This window comes from Sceloporus undulatus, chromosome 6 (genome assembly GCF_019175285.1).
Source record: "Sceloporus undulatus isolate JIND9_A2432 ecotype Alabama chromosome 6, SceUnd_v1.1, whole genome shotgun sequence".
Taxonomy (NCBI): domain Eukaryota; kingdom Metazoa; phylum Chordata; class Lepidosauria; order Squamata; family Phrynosomatidae; genus Sceloporus; species Sceloporus undulatus.
Window position 1 is genome coordinate 31734154 of NC_056527.1, and position 21030 is coordinate 31755183.

At 39.2% G+C, this 21030-nt stretch overlaps 1 protein-coding gene across 1 annotated transcript in view; it reads left to right on the forward strand.

Annotated features, from left to right (window-relative positions):
* CASD1 (CAS1 domain containing 1) overlaps positions 1-21030 on the forward strand; it is a 44939-nt gene that overhangs the window by 968 nt on the left and 22941 nt on the right. Inside the window, exons 2-8 of the mRNA XM_042474100.1 lie at positions 10850-10946; positions 12611-12731; positions 14517-14567; positions 15908-15970; positions 18039-18083; positions 19074-19197; positions 19814-20028. Coding sequence (XP_042330034.1) covers positions 10850-10946; positions 12611-12731; positions 14517-14567; positions 15908-15970; positions 18039-18083; positions 19074-19197; positions 19814-20028 — 716 coding nt within the window. The remainder of the gene's footprint in view (positions 1-10849; positions 10947-12610; positions 12732-14516; positions 14568-15907; positions 15971-18038; positions 18084-19073; positions 19198-19813; positions 20029-21030) is intronic.

Below are 21030 nucleotides of genomic sequence, written 5' to 3' on the forward strand. Positions count from 1 at the left end.
TGGGGAAGGGGGTTTCTCAGACCCCAAAGAGGGCGATTGAAAGATGCTGCTGTTGTTGTGTACCTCAAAGTCTTTTTTAAACTTATTTTAACCCTATCATGGGGTTTTCTTGCCAAGTTTCTTCAGAGAGGTTTTTTGCCCTGGCCATCCTCTGAGAGAGTGTCACTTGCCAAAGGTCACCCAGTGGTTTTTTAATGCTCCTGTGTGGAATCTCCATTTCTCTTGTTGTTGTTGTTGTTGTGTGCCTTAAAGTCATTTCCAACTTATTGTGACGCTAAGGTGAACCTACTGTATCCTGGGGTTTTCTTGGCAAGAGTTGTTCAGAGGAGGTTTGCCATTGCCTTCCCTGAGGCTGAGAGAGTGTGACTTCTTGCCCAAGTTCACCCACTGGGTTTCATGGCTGACCTGGGAATTGAATCCTGGTCTCCAGCATCGTAGTGCAACACTCAAACCACTGCGCCACACTGGCTCTCATTCATCTATATGTGTGTGTATGTGTGTTGTTATGTGCCTCCAAGGCATTTCCAACTTATGACAACCCTAAGGTGAACCTATCATACAGTTTTCTTGGCTGAGAGAGTGTGACTTGCCCAAGGCCACCCAGTGGGTTTCCATGGCTAAACAGGGATTTGACTCCTGGTCTCACAGTGTCCTAGTCATACACACAAATGACTATACCAGGTTCTTTTAGGGCCTTGGTGACCCCACATATTTATATGGCCATTGTTGCTGGCATTGTAAATGTAGTCCCCATGGTGGCCATTGACATCCTCTGAGGCAGAGAGAGTGTCACCCAGTGGGTTTTTGTGCTCGAGTGGGGAGCTAAACCCTGATTTCCAGAGTCATAGTCCAATGCTCAAACCACTATACCCCACTGACTCTTCCACACCACACTGGCTCTCTTCACCAGTGATACGAACGGATTCATTGGACGTTATCAGACAAGGGAAACTGGAAGTATAATCCAATGGCAATCCGAACACAATCATGGGGTTTAACGTTATTGCGTGATAGACTACCACACGCAATTTCGGGCAATGGGAAGTCAGTCCAAACGCAATCGTAGGGTTTCACGTTATTGCGTGAGAGGTGATCACATGCAATTTCGAGCAATGGCAAGCTATTTTCAGGCAATGGGGAATCAGTTCGAACGCAATTCGAATTCACATAAATTCGCAAAACTATTGAATTCACATGAATGCGTTCTGGTTCTACTTTCTTTTCATTCAAAATTAAGAGAAATCCCTCCCGTGTGATAAACTCCATTATCCACAGAAACAGTTCCAATGAACTCAGAGCCAAAACACACTGCAGAAACAATCCCGTTTGAGACTGCTTTATGTCTCGCAAAACTACAGTTCCCAGCATTCCCTAGCATTGAGCCAGGGCAGTTAATTTCTGGATTATTTCTGCAGTGTGTTTTGGCCCTCAGACCACACCTGTGGCTTGTTTTATTGCCCAGGTTCGGAGCTGCTGTTGAAACAAATTCCTGCCCCAATGTGTGTGAGAGCTAATTAGGAGTGTGCCATGTAAACAAGGCAAGTGCGTGGGAGGAAGAGGAGTAATTCCTGGCAGCAGGCTGGCGGCTGACATGCCAGGCAGATCCTGGGGATGGGAAGGTGAACCTGTGCCTAAGCATCCCAGCTCTGAGATCTTAAAAGAGATGGAAAAGATCTGGGTGTCTTTCTTACTACGCCGCATGCAAAATGTTGGCTTGTAGCTGTGTTGGCTGTAAAATGAATTCCAAAATCCATATTGTTGCAAAATCCATACTATGGTGAGAGACCTACCAAAAAGGCAAAAATCTCAGGCACCTTTGTTGGGCAGTGCTGTTGTGTCGTGCCCTCAAGCCGTTTCTGATTTACAGCTTTGCAAATCCTGAAGGAGTTTGCCTTTGCCATCCTCTGAGGTTGAAAGACTGTGACTTGCCCAAGGTCACTCAATGGGTTTCCATGGCTGAGCGGGGATTTCAATCCTGGTCTCACAGTATTTTAGTTCAACACACAAGTGAATATATCAGGTTGGTTCTGGCCAGTGGTGACCCCCCCCCCCCATATTTACACTGCCATTGTTGCTGCCATTGTAAATGTAATATCCATGGTGGCTGTAACAGCTGCCCCAGTAGTATATCTAGATTGGAATTAGATTTCAATCTTCACCCACTTCCTTTTATTTGCAACATTTGAATTATTTGAATCCTGCTTTTCCTTTTTGAGGACATGGCTCAGTTATGAAATGATTTTATGAGAGCCTCCCAGTAAATGCCTAATATTTGAGTACAGAATTTTGCATCTGATTTACTCACATCCAAATCTGTCTGTCTAGTCCTGACAAAGCATACTACTTTAAAAAGATGTAACCAGGCTTGTGTGGTCAAGTGGGACAGAACAGTGGCCTTTCAGATCTTAGGAACTTTCTGGTGCTTTTGTGGAGTGCAAAACTGGGAATGCGAGAACAGAAAAGAGCAACATTGTGCTGTATCCTGATTGTAACCCATAATTTTTCACATCTGTTATGTGGATATATAGGTGTTACTGCAGGCTATGCATTATGTAATGTGACTGTAGAGACATATGAATGTACTCAAACGTTAAATCTCCATAAAGAATGCCTACAGTGATGCCATTCTAACAATATTTTCCTTATCTGTGATCCTTGGAGCTCCACACAAAATTATTCCCACTTCACCATTAAGTGGAATGTTTTGTACTACTCTGGAAGGAATGTTTGTCTTACAATTTCATGCCATTGGGGTTTTTACTGGATCACAGTGCATCTAAATTTCGAAGACTAGGAGTTATACTTTCCTCAGTCTACCTATCATCCTTACAGAAATAGAAAGGCCTGTGACACTTTAACGAATAACAGATTTATTATAGAAAAATCTGTCACAGACCAGAGTGTCTACTTCATCAGATACATGGTTACCCTCAGTTTTGGTAAGAATATATACATGTGGCTGTAAAGCGGGGTGAGGGGTATGAAAAATGAAATGCAAAAAGTATAGTCTGCAACCATCACATTAAAGCTTAAATTCATGTTAAGCTGTTAAATAAACACAGCGATCATTCACAGCAGCAGTTGTGATTAACACCTGTAGTGGGATAAGAACGCATTATCTCAATTCAATCCAGAAGAATTTAACTCCCTGATAAATGGCAATTTGGAAGTTTCACACTGAAATGCCTTTTGAAATGCCTTCTTTTTCTAGGATTGACCAATTTAAGTTCAGTAAGAGCTTAATGCCCTTGGCTCTGGTTTCTGAGTATTGTTCTTCCTGCATCTTGTATGGATGTTCCCTTGGTAGAGACTGACCTATAAGGTGGAGAAAGTCAGTGCTGGGAGATGATAGTATAGATTAGGTTGGGAAAAGGACACATGAATGAACTCTTGCCATTATGACTGATGAAGTACTGCTACCTGAGTGTTGTTGTTGTTGTTGTTAATTGCTCCCGAGTCGGCCTCAACTTATGGGGACCCTGTGGATGAGACATCTCCAAGATCCCCTATCCTCCATTGTTCTGGTTATGTCCTGCAAATTCATAACTGTGTCCTCTTAACTGAATCTATCCATCTAGCCTGTCATCTTCCTCTCTTTCTGTTGCCTTTCACCCTTCCCATCATCCTTTCTAGTGAGCCATACTTTCTCATGATATAACCAAAATATGACAACCTCAGTTTCATGTCTTTGCTTCCAGGGAGAGTCCAGCCCTGATCTGTTCAAGGACTGATTTGTTTGTTTTTCTGGCTGTCCATGGTATCCTCAGCACTCTTCTCCAGCACAACATCTCAAATGAGTATTTTCTTTCTGTCAGCTTTCTTCACTGTCCAGGTCTCACTCCCATACATAGTAATGGGGAATACAGTGGCTTGGACAATTCAGACTTTAGGGCTCTTCCGTATAGCTTTACACGTTAGGATCTTGCCTAATTGTTTCATGACTGCCCTTCATGGCTACAATTCATATCTGGGCTTGTGGAGAGTCTACTTCTTATGTCTTTGTTGAGTAACCTGCTATTGCTAGTGAGTAAGATTCAGGGACTGTGGCACTCAAGGCTTGATACCAAGAATAATTGTCCATGATTGCTGTAGATTACTGGCAATACAGTGGAGTGGGTTTTAGCTGCAAGTGACCAGAGGTTTCCTGACATTTTCTCCTCTGAGTTTGTCCTGAGGCATATTATTTCTGGGTACTGGTCTGGTTTTATTGATCTCCTTTTTTTGCTTCATTGTGTGGGTGTTTGAGAGCTTGAAATGCCTTGCGATATGCTGTGAACATGTCTTCTGAACTGGAACAGACGTGATGGCGTATTATGTAAGGTTACAGAAAAAATATGCTTCAGCCTTAAAAGTAATTACTACTAAATGCTATTAAAAAGATAAATAACTTGTGTGTACAAATGCTTTAATTGAAACTCATTTAATAAAAAGAAAAGAAAAACAGCTAGGGAAGTAGAGAAATCTTGAATGAAGCAGTTCCATGGGGCTAAGGACCATAAATAAATCCTCTCCCCTCTAGATTGCATTCTGTGCAGTAGAAAAATGGAAGGAAGGGGAAAAGTTTATAACACATCTACACTGGCTGCTGAATTCGGGACCAGTACAGAGCATTATGCCCAGACTGGCCCCAGACTGATGACGATGCCGACCACATGCACTGAGCCAAATACAGCGCAATGCCACATTGTTGTGCACATGTGCCAGCTGGGCTGACATCGCATTAGCCCTGCTGGCCTGTCCTTCTCAGAGCTGCCTCTGCTGCAGCCTCACTGGCCAAGCAGGTCCCTGTAAGAGCCTGCCATCGCTTCTGCTAAGGTCAGAACAGGGCTGTTCAGTGCAAGGTAAGGGAGATAGCACCATGTTTGCTGTCAGGACAACTGGATCATACCAAATCAGATCTGATCCAGCTGTCCAAACAGCCAAGGGAACTAGAATAAACCTTTTAAACTGGATTTAACAGCCTAAAATGGCAGTCTTGCTGCAAATGTGGCCATATATCAACTACTCAGATTGCATTGGGACCAGGCGAATGGTGTGTATCCTGAGTGTAGACACAACGTCTAAATTTCCCTTATTCACCACCTTCTTCATCTATCCCCTCCCAAGCTGCTTTTTTTAAAAAATCACAATGGTACAGTTAGCCCTCCTTAGCCACAGATTCTTTATCCTTGGATTCAAAATCCATGGCTTGAAAATATTTTTAAAAATTAATTTTAAAAACCAAAGCTTGATTTTGCCATTTTATATAAGGGTCACAATTTTACTATGCCATTGTATTTAATGGGACTTGAGCATCCATGGATTTTGGTATCCGTGTGTGTGTGTGTGTGTGTGTGTGTGTGTGTGTGTCCTGGAACCAAACTCCAGCAGATACCAAGGGCCCAGTTTACAACTAAATTAGATTCCCAGTTGTTAATCGGTAATAGAATTTAAGGTTACATTTTTTTCAGTTGGTGAAAACAGCCATTTGTTTTTTTTTTCTATCTAAATTAAGCATCTGAGAAGAGCAACAACTTATTGTATTTTCAGTTAAAGTTGTTTTTATAGTTTTATTCTATTAAGTTGAAATTAATCATATTTTAAAACTACTGTCATGTAGTAATAATGTCCTTTCTGCTTTATATTTATTAATACATGCCGTGATTTTTTCATAATATGCTTTTTAAAATTACATTGATCTCACATTTCTCCTTAACAAGTTGGGATATAAAAATTCCCCCACCTACTCTAAAGATTTTATGTACATAGAGCAGAGTGTGGATGTCTACATAATGAAAATCTTTTCCACTGGTTACTTTGGTGTCACCTTGAGTTCCATTCCTTGGAAAGAAAGTGGGGTATAAATTCAATAAACCAATAAATATTGGACAGCATTGTTGATGACTCTTTTGATATTGGTTTAAAGGAAATCTGGGCTGAATCTACACTGCAGAAATAATGCAGTTTGATACCACTTCAAATGCCATGGCTTTGAGGGATATTTACCTTTCTTTTCAAAGAGCTCTGGTGCCACAACAAACTACAAATCCCAGGATTCCATTGCATGGAGCCATGGCAGTTAAAGCGGTGTCAAACTGCATTATTTCTGCAGTTTAAGATACAGCCCTAGATAACTGAATTTATTTAGAGAGGGAGGTTCCTGAGGGGAAGCGGGCCTGATAGGACAACCATTAACAAAGTGAAGTTCATGTAGTACAGTAGTATTGTTATTTCTCAGGGTTTTGAGGCTTTTCCATTTGTATAGAGAAACATCCAGAAAGATTGTACATCCAAGCCTGATTCACAAAATCAGTTATTTTTGGCTCTAGAAAGCTTCCATTTTCTGACTGAACTTTTTCAGATCTCAGAGTTCAGTCTTGTCCATGTCTATTCAGAGGTAACTCCCACAGTACTAAATTTGTACAGAGATATAGCATTAGCTCCACATTTCTTCTGTGCTATCTGCAATAGTATTTTAGTTTTACAAGGAAATGTTGGGCTTAAACCAGTTTACAGTAGTTATTTAACTGAGATGTATGCTGTTGCAGGTCAGAGAATCAGGCTGGTAACTGGATGGAAAGGGCTTGTTCGTTTTTTGAAAATGTGCACCAATTGCAGATCTATGGTCCTGAGACTGAATGATACAATACTTCCTTGTGTGTGTGATCAGAATTTGCAGTCTTAGGTGTTTTCCTGATGAAAACAATTTCACATCAAAAGATGTAGCTAATTTTTTTTAAAGTAAACTTTCTCTTATTTGCTTTATCCCCGTATCAAACTGTAGATTCATTTATTTAAAGTGGTATTATGCCATTCTTCAGTGAAAACACTTAACAGATCAGACAGTGTCCCTGCATTTGTCTACATGTCTCTTTCTACTTTGGTCCAATCCAGTTTGAGACTGTTTTAAGTGCCCTGGCTCAATGCTAGGATATTCTGGGAACTAGTTTTGTGAGACATTTTGCCTTCTCTGTCAGAGAGCTCTGGTGCCACAATAAACTACAATTCCCAGGATTCCCTAGCACTGAGCCAGGGCAATTAAAGCGGCCTCACACTGAATTATTTCTGCGGTGTGTTTTGGACCTTTGTGTCCTGACGAAGTAGCTACTTTGAGATAGCAGTTGAGGAAGAATCAATGCATGCTGAAACAACACATTATGCACCCAAATCAAGATTAATTAGAATAACAACATTGTTTGATCGCCATAGGCCAGCATTCATTCACCATTTTTTAATCACTCTTATCTTTGAAGTTCTTCAGTAAGGTTCTGTTTTTTTATGTTCTTAGAAGTAAATAGCTTTTTTTATTATCTGTAATCGTTCTTGGCTTCTTTATCTAACCACAGTATACATTATCAACATAGCAGTTAAATGCAGAACACATTTATAAATACAAATACTTTCTCATAGCAAATAAAACTTAAGGGTAATGTTTTGACAGTAGGACACTACCTCAGGATTTTTTAATCCTTATTTCCCCCCCTCACATTTTATTATTTATTGTATAGAATTATGCAACTTTTAAAAATACATGACATGTTTCTTTCTTAGCCCTGCAGAGTCAATGTACATCAATCAATCAATTTCTCTATAGCCAGTCTTTTCTGAAGAATAGGACTCGAGGTAGTTTACAGAATAACTATTAGAGCCAGACAGTTACGGAATAACAGAATCATAGAGTTGGAAGGAACCACAAGGGCCATCCAGTCCAACCCCTCTGTCATGCAGGAACTCACAATCAAAGCATCGCCAACAGTTGGCCACCCAGCCTCTGCTTAAATACCTCCAAAGAAGGAGACTCCCCCAGTCTTTGAGAGAGTATGTTCCACTGTTGAACAGCCCTTACTGTCAGGAAGTTCCTCCCAATGTTGAGGTGGAATCTCTTTTCCTGGAGCTTGCATCCATTGTTCCGGGTCCTGTTCCCTGGAGCAGCCGAAAAGCTTGCTCCATCCTCAATATAACACCCCTTCAAATATTTAAACATTTACTCCCATTAAAATCAGTGGAGTTTAAATTAATTTCAACCTATTTGTTGGACATATTTCAGAGAGAATAAAGCATGATTAATTTAGGAGATTGCTGCACTACATTCCTAAAGCGTTGCTATTCCACTTTAACTGCTCTGGCTGCCTCCTCTTGCCGTTTAGGAAGGGGCATTTAGCCTATTCAGCCAGAAATCTCTTAGGCCTCACTGGACTACAAACCCCAGAATGCAACAGGAGGCAGCCAGAGCAGTTAAAGTGGAATAGCAATGCTTTAAGAGTGTAGTGCGATAATTTCCTTAGAAAGTAATCCTAACTAACAAAAAACAAAAAATAATAATAATAATAATAAAAAAAAAGGAGGGGCCAACCATAGGCCAAGTGAAGCTATGTTGAATCCAGATCCCTCTAATTGTAGGAATGATGGAAATGGCTTGGAAATGGCTTAATTTTGTGCCCACGTTGTGACTGTGTCCCTGGGCTTGAGTTGGTTTACATCTGTTTTAGTCCTCATCATAAATCTTAGGGTATATCCTGGGAAGTTCTGTGTGTTCATAGAGTCTTGGGTAAGCAGTGGCTGGCCATCTCTTTTCAGTGTGGAAATATGTCCCATAAAGATAGATACCAATGCCCTTCATGTGTTCCCATTTGCTTCTGGACCATAACAATCCATCTCTCTGTCAGTGCTTTACCTATCCCATCATGATCAAGCCTCTTCACTAGATAACAGCTGTTGTTCAAATGAATCCTACTCAGGACGTATTCTCTTACCCACACTACTTAATTTTCAGTTAAATTAGAAGCTGGGCAAGAGCAGGGCAAGCATATCAAAACTGTTGCAAGAGCTTGTGTTTCACATGGTTGCTAGGCAAATGCCCTTTGTTAATTTTGTAGAGTTAGCTTTCTTTCACACTTCATGCCACAGGGCAGAGCAAAAGTATTACAGCTGTCTGCTTCTGTTAGCATTCCCTGAGCAATGTCTTCCTGGCTTTGTTGTACCTAAATGAAAGTGTGAACTTTGATGTCATGGCAATTTTATATTTGTTGTCAAACCAGTCTGCCCTAGTTATCAAACTGCAAAGCAAATTCCTTTTTTGACTGTAATGAGCATGTTTTGATTAAATACAGTCGGGTTTATCATTGTGAAATGGAAAAACTCTTACCCAGTTTGTTTTTAAACTGAAAAAATTATAAATATTTGTAATATAGTTATGAGGTAAATGTGTGTGTGTGGCATTAAAGGCCTAGTGGGAAGCAGTGCTGGTAGGAAATCTTGTGGCACTTAAAAGACCCAACACCAAGCCTTCTAAATTTAGAAAAATCGTGGTAATTCTTGTCACAGCAGACTGGAATTTTGCTGATTTGACTATAAATGAGAGCAGATTTCATCCAGTAATCTAGAATAAGGACTGTCAAACTTCCTGAAACAAGAATTTTAAATTTCTTTAAATATAATCTTGGCTAGTGGTTTCCTCCCTCAGATGTAACAGGTTCTAGCAGAGTAACTTTGTTATTTTGTTATAGCAAAAAATATATATTTTGTGGCACCTAAAAGATTAATACATTTGCTCCTAAATCTAATTCCTAGCCCCAGCTAAAATAAACCAATTGAAACAAATGCTGACTGGCAAATCAAAGTTTATGTAAATCATGGTTAAATGGATTTACAGTTGTTTCTGGCTTATGGCTACCCTAAGGGAACCCTATAATGGGGTTTTCTTTGCAAATTTCTTTAGAAGAGAGTTGTCATTGCCACCATCTGAGGCTGAGAGAGTGTGACTTGCCCAAGGTCACCCAGTGGGTCTCATGGCCAAGCTGAGAATCAAACCAGAACCATGGGAGTTTTTCACACAGCTAAAAAAACCTGGCTTACCTCTCTCAGTTTGAATCTTCTTCCAGGATGCAGCCGAGTATTATCGCTCACATTTTGTCACTGATGCCGCCTCCCACCTAAACCCCGTTTAAATCCCAACTCACAGTTTGGAGGTTTCCAGGTTTGCAAATCGGCCAGCTAAGCATGGCTGAGAGCCGGGATTTAGGCATCAGTGGCAAAATGCAAGCAGTAGTGCCCAGGTGCATCCCGGAAGAAGATTCAAACTGGGAAAGGTAAGACGACATTTTTTAGCTGTGCGAAAAACTCCATACTCTAACACTCAAACCATTACATCACACTGGATTTACCATAGATTGGACTGTTATACCACAGTTGTGCTATAATAAACGTTAGTATTTAAGGTGCCAGATTTTTTGTTACTTTCCTTTAGATGTTTTCACACAGACTTTAAAAATCCAGGATATATAGATTACAAATTTCTTAGGCCTGTTACAGACTGCCAAAATAAAGCCGCTTCAGGTCTCTTTGGAGGTATGCTGTTTAAATGATGCATGCACCCTAAGAATCCGGAAGCTGCACCAAAGCTGCACTCCAGTGCTTAGGAATGGAGTGTGGCTTTGGCGCGACCTCCGGACTCTTAGGACCCATGCATCATTTAAATAGCATACCTCCAAAGAGACCCAAAGCAGCTTTATTTTGGCAGTCTGTAACAGGCCTTAGTTTCTAATTCTTCCCTTTTTGGTGAACAACAAAAACAACAAGATTAATTGACTACCCAAGTGAAAAAAAACTAGAAATAGTTTGTGGATTTGGAAATAAAGTAAAACAACTGAAATGAGTGTCTTCTTCTTTAAAATGCTGTTTTTACTACTATACAGAAGTATACATACTGGTGTATGAATAATGGACACTTAGAGGTGTATAGCAAATTATTTTTTCAGTGAGACTTGTGAATAAAAGGGTTGACTAAAAGTTAGTGAATGATACTACAGTCCCTGTTTTAGGACTGTTTTATAATCTCTCACCTCTTTTTTCTTCCTCCTCCCTTTTAAAGGTGGTGATGGTTGTGAATACCTTCTGTCTAGTGGAAGATTTCTTGGGGAGAAAGTATGGCAGCCTCACAGCTGTATGATGCATAAATATAAACAGAGGTAAGGTAAAACACTTAGCTGTAAGGCTTTATCTTATGAGATCTTTATATCATTAGACATTTACTGGGAAATTCAGAGGGAACATAATAACACTGTGTTTGTGCTGTTAATGCATGGTGCTTCAATCTCTGTTTATAGCTGTCAGTTACTAGCACAATTGAAGTGAACACTAATATAGGCTAACATGCTGTTATTCCAGTTTATGCCTGTGTATCTCTTTTTTTTTCTTTTGTGTGTGTGTGTGTGAAAGGGGTCATTGTGAGTGATGAATTTACCACCTCGCTATGACTGAAAATGCCTCAAAACCTACCTTTTCATACTTTCTCCCTTCCACAGCTATTTATTGGTTAGTGGAGAATGGGGGGTGGGGTTGAAAGAAGATCCAGCTACGTACTTGTAATTGGATGCATGGTGATGAAGCCATCCTCCAACACTTTCAAGTGGTCCCTTGGAGGTCGTGAAGGATAACACTGTCACTGTTTGACCAGCTATATGCTCTTCTACCAGCCCACTCTCCATTGACCATTAAATAGCCATAGTGGTGCAAGTATGATAAAGATGAATTTTAAGGCTGCAGAGACAAAACATAGTTCCACTTGGGAGGAATTTTATCCCAGTGCAAGATCCCTGTCACGGTTTTGCTTAATATGAAGAACAAGAACATCTCTCATTGTCAACTGATGTTTAAGTCAACCTTGTAAAAGTATTCAGCCCAGTTCTGTCAACTTGATTCACTAGATATTCCTCCCACATCCTTAATACACAAAAAAGGCAGTGCTGCATTAAGACACATATTGGAAAAACAAATACTTTTTTTATACTACTGTTTCAAAATTTTAGTGAATATGGCCATTGTCTGAGGAATTCTGGGAGCTTTTCTATCTCTATCATTGAGCTTTCTTGTAGACCTTGGTGCCATTAAGGGAATAGGAGGAAGTAAGGCTGTCCACATCATCCCACCTCCAGCAGTTTAAATCACAGACTTTATTAGTAGCTATAGTTTTTCACATTCAGCATTCGTACACTGTATACAGATTGCTGGTGCATACTCTGGTATAGTTTTTCACATGTAATGGTGCATAGAAGTATTCATGCAGTAATTTCTGGGCTTGTGTTGCTGTTAAAGTAGTCAAGCACAACCTTATGTACATACACATTAGCCTCAAATTTTTCTAAGGCATCTCCTTAGGAACAAAAAGCTGTAGGTTCAGCAGCTCTGTTCAGCCATTCTTACAAACATACATATTCATTCTTCTGAGGTACAGATGTAAATTTGATCTGCCTTCTGAATTTATAAGGTTTCGTTTACCTTGGTAAAAATCAGTAATGAACACAGGTACAGAGATTCTCATGGACTTGAATATTTGTATAGATGGTAATAACATGTGAACGCTGTTAGAGTCTTAATTCTAAACACAGCATTGCATTAACTGGACCTTCAGAGTAAATCAGTTTGGGATTGTGGCATTTGTGAAGAATTAATTCTTCAATCTTCAGTAGAGTGAATTGTATATGTACTTTGAATTAACTAAGACTGCTGTATATTATACGTGTGTGTGCGTGTGTGTGTGTGTGTGAGAGAGAGAGAGAGAGAGAGCACATTTGCTCTCTGATACTTTTCATGTTTGGTGAGTTTTTTATTTCTTTTCCATTTTCTTTTACAGTGAAGCAAAAGACTGTCTCAGAGGCCAGCATATTACATTTATAGGTGATTCTAGGATTCGTCAGCTGTTTTACTCATTTGTAAAGCTCATAAACCCCAAAATTAAAGAAGAGGGAAACAAGGTATGCTTTTCAATATTTAGCCCTCAGTGTTACTTTTTAATACATGCTATTACAGAGAAGCTACAGAGTTTGTAAGAGTATGGTTGCAAGGGCATTTCTGTGTAAAATTTATTAGCCTCCTTCAGATGCTGTGTTCCTAGCCAAGGAAAGCATTCCTTAATTGGGAATGCATTGTACGCCCCTACACGCTTCCCTCCCTATAAGACTTTCTGGTGCATTTAAACCACAGTTTTTCATGATGTTCAAATTAGATGATTTGAGCATTCCCTCCAAACTAACACTGTAAACCATAATTTGCTTGTTAATTGTAGTCCTGGTTTATAAGGAATGTCTAAACCACACTTTGCTGGTTTAGATATCTGTATAGGACGAGGATTAAGCTGGATAAATGAGAGGTTTAGAAATTCTGTACCAGATACGAAATACCCGCATTTTAGATATAATTTACATGTATTTTTATACTGTTATATTGTTATATGTATTGTTATATTGTTGTGCTGTGCAATGACCTTTGGTCAAAAGCAATAAAATTTGAATTTGAGAGGTGAGAGGAAAGGGAGGCAGCAGTGCATGAACACACTGTTGTTCATTGGACCAAGAAGGTGATAGCTAAACCAAGCTAAAGAATGTGGTTGTGTCAGAAAGAGAAATAATCAGGAAGTCAATTTTAGAAAAAAGAACTTACAGCTTAAAATACCTTTGGTGGATCTGGGAGCTATTTTTACCTTCCTCCAGACGTCAGTGGTTCACGTTAATCATTTTTAATACAATACCCTCCTCCAGAAAAAATAGTTGTGTAAAATGACTAGTCCTATCTACTGAAGCCTTGGGGAGTACAATTGCTTTTTAAAGGTTATTGTATTCCCATTACCTGTTTTTGACCCCAGAATAGTTTTTTTTTTTTAATGAAAGCACCCAGTCACACTTCCTGCTAAAATAAAATAGGCACTTCAGTCCTAAAACAGGTCCCAGAACCCACAAATAACCTTTAAATGGCCAATCATGCTCTATCCTAGAAGCATTGAGGGAGTAGTTGGCCATCTTATGCTGGTCTTTTGTTGGTTTTTGGCTGTGGGGTGCTCACACTCCCCATCATTTAAGCTTTTCATCAGTGCTAGACTATTGGTACTGATAAATGAAAATATCTCCGTATGGAGAAGGAAGATAAAGCCAGTAACCAAAAGTAACCTCAAAGGTTACTACATCATTAATCTCAGCTGGTGAGAACACTTTTATTGTGGACTCTAGTTCTGTTATGTAGGGGTGAAGGCCTTTATAGTGTACTCTTGTATTGTTGAGTAGAGGGACAGTAGAAGTTCCTTGAAATGGACTAACTCTTCAGTATAAGGATCTAGCAACCATGTCTGCTACTTGACCAAAACAGTACTTATGTAAAAACATTGAAATAACAAACGTATTTCCCTGAAACATTCCTGACTTTAAATATCAACCACAGGGGGCCTCAATTACTTCTGGGAACACAATCAGTGGGAAAGATTTTCTTAAACCCATTATTTCTTCATTGCACCTTGATGAAAAATGTTCCTGCTGTGGTTATTGTTGGAGAAGTAGCTGGCATGGGTACCAATAGCAACGTACATTCTGTTGCAGACAGCAACTGAGAAGGGCAACTTTCACCCATACTAAGGTACAGCAGGAAAAAGTTAGAAAACATATGTGCACCCTGAACCTTTGCTCTTTAAAGTACAACCCACACACAGCCAAATTGAATAGTTAATGGATTTCTGCAGAGTAATATTATTCATAGTTGTTTTTATTTTAAAGCATGGAAACATTCACTTTGAAGACAAATCTTCATCTTCTTCACTTAAAGTGGTAAGCATATCAAGTTTGCTTCTAAATGATAATGAAGAAATGTAGTTGATGAAATTGATGTACCATATATACCCAAGTATAAGTTGAGACATTTATGCCCAAAAAGTGAGTCAAAGAACCTGGGTCAACTTATATATGGGACAATACAGTAATAGACTTACCCCTCAAACATCTTCCTCAACGTGGCTGTCTCCTGAAGGGACAGCTCGACTGCAGAAAGGGAGGAAGGGATACCATCAACACATCCATGGGTCATATCACAATCCCTAATTTTGGCCCCAAAACTTCCCCTTGACCTATACACAATGTTGATTTATAGTTGAGTATATATGGTACTTGAGTAGACTCATTGAACCCAAGTGGTTTATATAAATACTGAATTATTATTCAGTATTATTATTCCACAGTTCATTCATACAGGGACCAAATTCTTCAGTTATGGGTTTGAGATTACTAATAGGATTGGTTGAGATGACCACACCACACATCTTTCACTGACTTCCAGACCATATTTAGACCCATTTCAAGGTGCTACTTTTGACCTTTAAAGCCTTTCTTGGCTTGCAGCCAATGTACTTAAAAGACCATCCCACCACATATATAGAAACCTCAAGATTTTTAGAGGCTTTCCTTCACATGCCCCCAACAAATGAATTGTAGCAGGTTGCTACATAAAAGAGGTTCAACTTTTGTCATGATGTCCTATTTTTGTCATTTTGTCAGGCAAAGATTTTTTCTTTTTCTTAGAGAGCTTTTAGTTTTGACGCGGGATAGACTGCCAAGAAACGGTGGTCTGCCAGTGCCCATTTTTGCTCTTCGGGGACGGCACAGCCCCCAGATGGCATGCTGCCACTGTGGAGCAAAAAGAAGCCAGAATTTCCAAGTTCTTTGTGTGACGCCATGCAGCGCTTATGTTACAATGGTGGCGCCCATGTACATGGGGCGCTGCCATTGTTATGCCGCCGCCACATAGTAGGGTTGTGGGGTGTGCAGTCACTCCGCCCCTGGGCAACTCTACTACATGTCCAGGCAGGGATCAGGCCTTATTTTTGCTTTAAGCTGGTTTTATTCTATGGCTGTTTTATTGTTACAGAAATTTAAAGTACGCTTTTCTTTTTCTGAGCCTATCTGAGAACCCTGCTTATAAATAAATAAATATGAACAATTACTATCCAGAAGAGGCCAGGAATACATTCATTGGTTCTTCACTTTAATAACTAAGTGAATTAAGTTCAGCTCCATGATCCAGTGCAATGTGGAATAAGCAGAAGACAAAAAAAGTTGCTGTTTATGAGATCAGTTTTGTGGTTATTGGCTAATAAACCTGTCCTTCCCTTAAGGATTTTCTGTGGTATCCAGAAGTCAATGGCTCTATGAAGCAGTGTATCAAGTCTTGGATTGAAGTGAGTTGTACAGATAATGTCTCAATAATAATATAATAAGGCACTAGGAAAGTTTTGAGGAATTTTCAAACCCTGAGGCTGATTATAGTGTAGTATAAATCACCTGCATTTCAGCCCTTGCTACATATGTTTGGCTTTTAAAAAACAGCTGCACTATAACTCTGGTTTGTACACTTATTTATTTTTAAAATACACATTGGCTCCATCTGATGTGAATTCAAACTGTGAAGAGGATGGTAGCCAAAATGGAGCTAATGACAAATAAGAGACTATTTAGTTAGTTAGTTATTTCCTGCCTTTCTAGTGACAGGAGCTCACTCTGTCATGTGGTTCTTGGGTCTGGAACTGCTGAAATGTGGTTGTCAGTATCTTAACCACTGAGCCCCTATGTCTCTAATTGGGACCAAATTCTGCAGAAGAGCCCAGTGAGGACTGAGCATAATTCAAGCAAGAGTGGGAAATAAAGCAGAGTTGGACTTCACATGGACTACCTACCGTCACTTTCACTGGCAATGAAAATGAAATAAAACAAGGAGGATTGCATTTAGTGGTCTCTTCCACTGAAAAAATTGGCCTTGCTTGGAAAGGGGGGTTTAAAACAAACAGAGAGTGTAATCTAGTCAGTTGTGGCTTTGATTTTGTCATTTTTAAGGTTCTGGAGTGAATGTGGCCCAGTGGGTCCTGGGAGCAGAATGTTGGGCATCAAACCATCCACATTTGCTCATTCTTATAATAAAGGAAATGCAGGAGCTATATGTACATGTGAAAGTGTGAGAATGAAATGAAATGTAATGCAGTAGGACATCTTGGAAAACACTACAACTAACTAATTGGAATCCCGAACATGAGGATTTCATATGGCAACATTTGTCTAATCCTCTAGTCTGGATCCAATTGTACTTCCAATTAGTAAGTAATCCCTTACTAAATAGACTCACTACATCAGTAGAAACTTGGTGAGTTAATCCTTTCACAAGTTCCACTGGTTTGGGTTGTCTCTAACTGGGATTAGCAATTGAATTTAAGTTTATTACTGTATCTTTTAGAGCAATGTTGTACTTAATAGGAGTGAACAAACAGAATCTCTTTCAAAGGGATTTATCATTTGCCAGGTGCTTTGCATAGTGAAAATTGCAGATGTTTGGTACATTGTATGCTTGAAATCAAATAACTGAAGGAGCATTGACCCATGTTCCCTGCAATTGGAATTATGGGTTTCATTTAATTTCATTCAATTCTAGATTTTGCTCAAATAGAAAATAGTTCCATAATTACCTTTGTACAGCAGTGCTTCTACCACATAATGTGGGAAGTGTGTTGAAATCTATTCATCACTCTGTGAAATTAAATATTCTTTAAAAATATATTTTTCACTACATCTGGGACAAGAGTCTAGAGCAGGAGTGGGCACAGGGGTGGGGACTATTTAATCTCCCAGCATCTATTCAGTGAGCTGTATCAGCAAATTTTAGCATACCCAAATGTCACTTCTAACTGCCTTTTTGGTTGATATTCAGCCAATTCTTTTATCTTTTTGGTGTTTGTTTGTTTGTTTTTGGTGTGGAAGCTTTGCAAGATTAGGGTAAGAAATGCTGCATTTTTAAGGCAGTTTTGGACAAAACCCCCTTTTAAACAATTGAGGGAGGTAGGTCTGGTGGCTGGAAAGGTCTTCTGTGGGATCCAAAATACCACACCTAGGGGTCCCAAGGACCATATGCAGCCAATGGACAACATTTTGCCCATCCCTGATTTAAAGAAAATGTGTGTGTTAGCCATTTGATGAGTGAGCAGTAGCTAATTTTATCTGGGCAAAGTCCAGTCTTATACAGTAATAAATAAATGCAGCTATTGAAGTGCTTTCTTTTGAAAAAGCACCTCATAGCTTCAACTTGTTAGAAAGCAACAATGACATATTTTATATGCAAATTGAAGCATGGTCTTCAGGAGGTTTTCTTTAAATGTAGTTAATTTAATGCCTTAGAAAAATGTAGACAAATTTGTGAGTATTTATTACAGAAAAAATCTAACTGTTTATATTCTTTATGACAGCCTTTTCTTTGTATCATAGGGTCCTTCTCCAAAGCCGGACATAATTGTAGCAGGAGCTGCTACGGTAAGTTGTTCTTGTTCTAGCCACTGTAATAAAAACGTGACAGTATGGACAGTAGTTTTCTATTTCAGGTCTTTCAAATTCTGTATCATTCTCTGTTTCTACTGCCAGTCTCCCTTAACTTCTTTATTTTAAGCCTCACAGACAACTAGTGTTATTAGACAGGATGTAAATATAGTTAATATAGGGGTGAAGCAGACAGGGCTCACCCTGATCGTCGCAGAGCTGTGGCAACCAGTCATGAGGGTGCCTGCTGTCATGGTCCTGAATGGGCACAAAAAGCAGTGCGGTCTCCATGTAACTTCTGAATGATCCAGGGGCGTGCATCATGTGCACGCCTCTGCTCCCAGATTGGCCCAACAGCAGCCCTTTTGGGTTGTCTGTTTGAGGCCATACTTAAATATAAATCAATAATGTTCCCTGCTTCTGTCTTGTAACTGACCAATCTGAACTTCCCCCCACATAACTTTTCCTGTCATTTTCTGCATTACTGCTCATCCTAGAATAGGATTGGATTAATGGGTGTAGATGCCTTTGGCATGGGATATAGTTATCTCCTGATAGAATTAAAATTTACAAGGACGATTTGTAGATACATTGCCATGTGATACATTTATCATTTGACATTTCAAGAAAGCTAACAAAGGGGGAGTAGATAATGTTTAGGTACAGTGATAGTATTATATGTCAATACTGATAATATTTTAAATAGTCAGAAACACTAGTCAGTCAGTTGTACTATTGAGCAGTATCTTACACTAGTATTTTCAGTTTTTATTGAGTTCAGTATCCTCAAACATTTATCTGCTTCAACTGTTCTTTTTATTTTATTAATTTTATTTATTTTAAGCATATATTAATTATTTTTCAATAAGTAGTTCTTCATGTTTCTGAAACAGCAATTATGATTTGTATATAAACAATTAACCATTTTGACTATATTGACTATGAGTCTTAAGTGCTGATGTTTCCCTTTTGACATTCTTTTGATAGTGGTCTATCAAAATTCACAATGGCAGCAGTGAAGCACTCACACAATACAAAATCAATATCACATCCATTGCACCTCTTCTGGAAAATCTGGCAAAGTCAAGCAATGTCTACTGGGTCTTACAAGGTAAAATAATGTACAAGGCAATGCTTTGCTATGGAACATGGTGGATAAATTAATCAGTTGAGCATATAAGTCATGCTTGCAGCTCCAGTTTGAAACTGAATGTCCTTGGATAAATTCCAGGAACAGCTGTGGAAGTTTGTCTTGCACTGTGTCTGAAATAACTGATTACCACTCCATTTCCCACCTTTTTTTGGGAAAATACATTCCTTCGCTGGAGAGGAATTCTCTTCCCAGTGATAAATCAAACAAATATTGCACAAAACATTATTCACTTCCCTGGGAGGACATTGGCTACCACACATTAGCTGTCTGGAAATCAGACTGGAGCCTTTCTGTTGTCAGTGGATCTGCTCATGAGAAAATATAAAATGCCAGGTGAAGAGAGAGAGACTACATGGCTAGGACTGTTTCATTCATTATTAGATCTGCTGGATGGGATGGATAGCTTGTCTGTCCACCTTGTAAGTAACTTTGTGGCATTAGCATTCTTTAACTGGAAATGGTCATGTTAGGTTTATTCCAGTGGATCACTTTATAGACGAGATCATTACACTAGACATTGACTCTTTAGTTACTGTTTTGCTTTTTAAAAAGAAGAGTAATCTTTTCAATGCAGATCCAGTTTATGAAGATATGTTGAGTGAAAGCAGGAAAATGATCACTAATGAGAAAATAGATGCCTACAATGAAGCAGCGATTAGTATTTTGAACAGCAGCTCCAAAAATTCAAAAGCTAAAGTAAAAGTTTTTAGTGCATCAAGACTGATAGCCGAAGAAACCATAATTCAGTCCTCAGATGGCTTACATCTTCCTGAATCAAGCAGAGAAACAGTGAGTAGTCTTTTTGAATGTAGTCTACAGAATTAATAGTTATGAACTGGAAATGTAAAACATAACATGACCAGTTCTGTGAACTTTGTTTCTTTTTGTTAGATGTTATCTACAAGCTTACCTTCAAATCTGCAAAATTATTTTCAGGCTACACTTAGAAAAATATTTTGCATGATAAAACTATCTTGCACTTCATTGCAATTCAAGAAAATCTGAATTACTTATTCATAGATTATTCAGTTTAATGGTTTTTCTGATGAAATAGATCTCAAACTCTTCATGTGATCCTTTTGAACTTTATCCAAGTGCAAAAGAGCAAGTATTGCACAGCAGTCAGTAATCTGAACTGAAATCCCTCTTTGAATTGTCAGCTCATCCCTTAACTCATTGAATTAGCTGTATTCAAGCTTCTGCTTGTCATTTTCCTTGGCACATTTCTACTGTTAGGAAAGAATTATCATGCAGGGCTAATTGTACACTAATATGGAATATTTTTGAACAGCTGTAGGGAGGACACTGTAAACCCTGAATTTGTGTTACGAATCAACTTTGCAGAATTATGCAGTCATCCCTTCACATTCACGGGTTTCAGATTCGTGGTTTTGACTATTCAAACTTTGTAGTTCCTGCTTATTAAGATCAGCCTCTTCACCCTTCCACCTCACCCTCTCTCCCAGCCAGTCAACACATTTCCAAAGTCCTTCCACTTTTAGTCTGACAGTAGCAGTCTGATCACTACGAAGAACCCATCTTCTCCCTGCTCTCCCTCCCAGCCAGGCAAATGTAACACCCTCCTCTGTTCACGTTACCAGACTTAGCATCCCCTACATTTGAAACTCCAGATTGAAAGTGGAAGAAGGTGGATCCTTCATGTTGATCAGATTTCTGACATCAGATTGAACGTGGAAGGAGTTTGGAAATGTGGGGAATGTTAAGTCTGGCAAAGTGAGCAGGGGAGGGTGTTGCTTTTTCCTGGCTCAGGGAGAGTGAGGAGGGGGGACA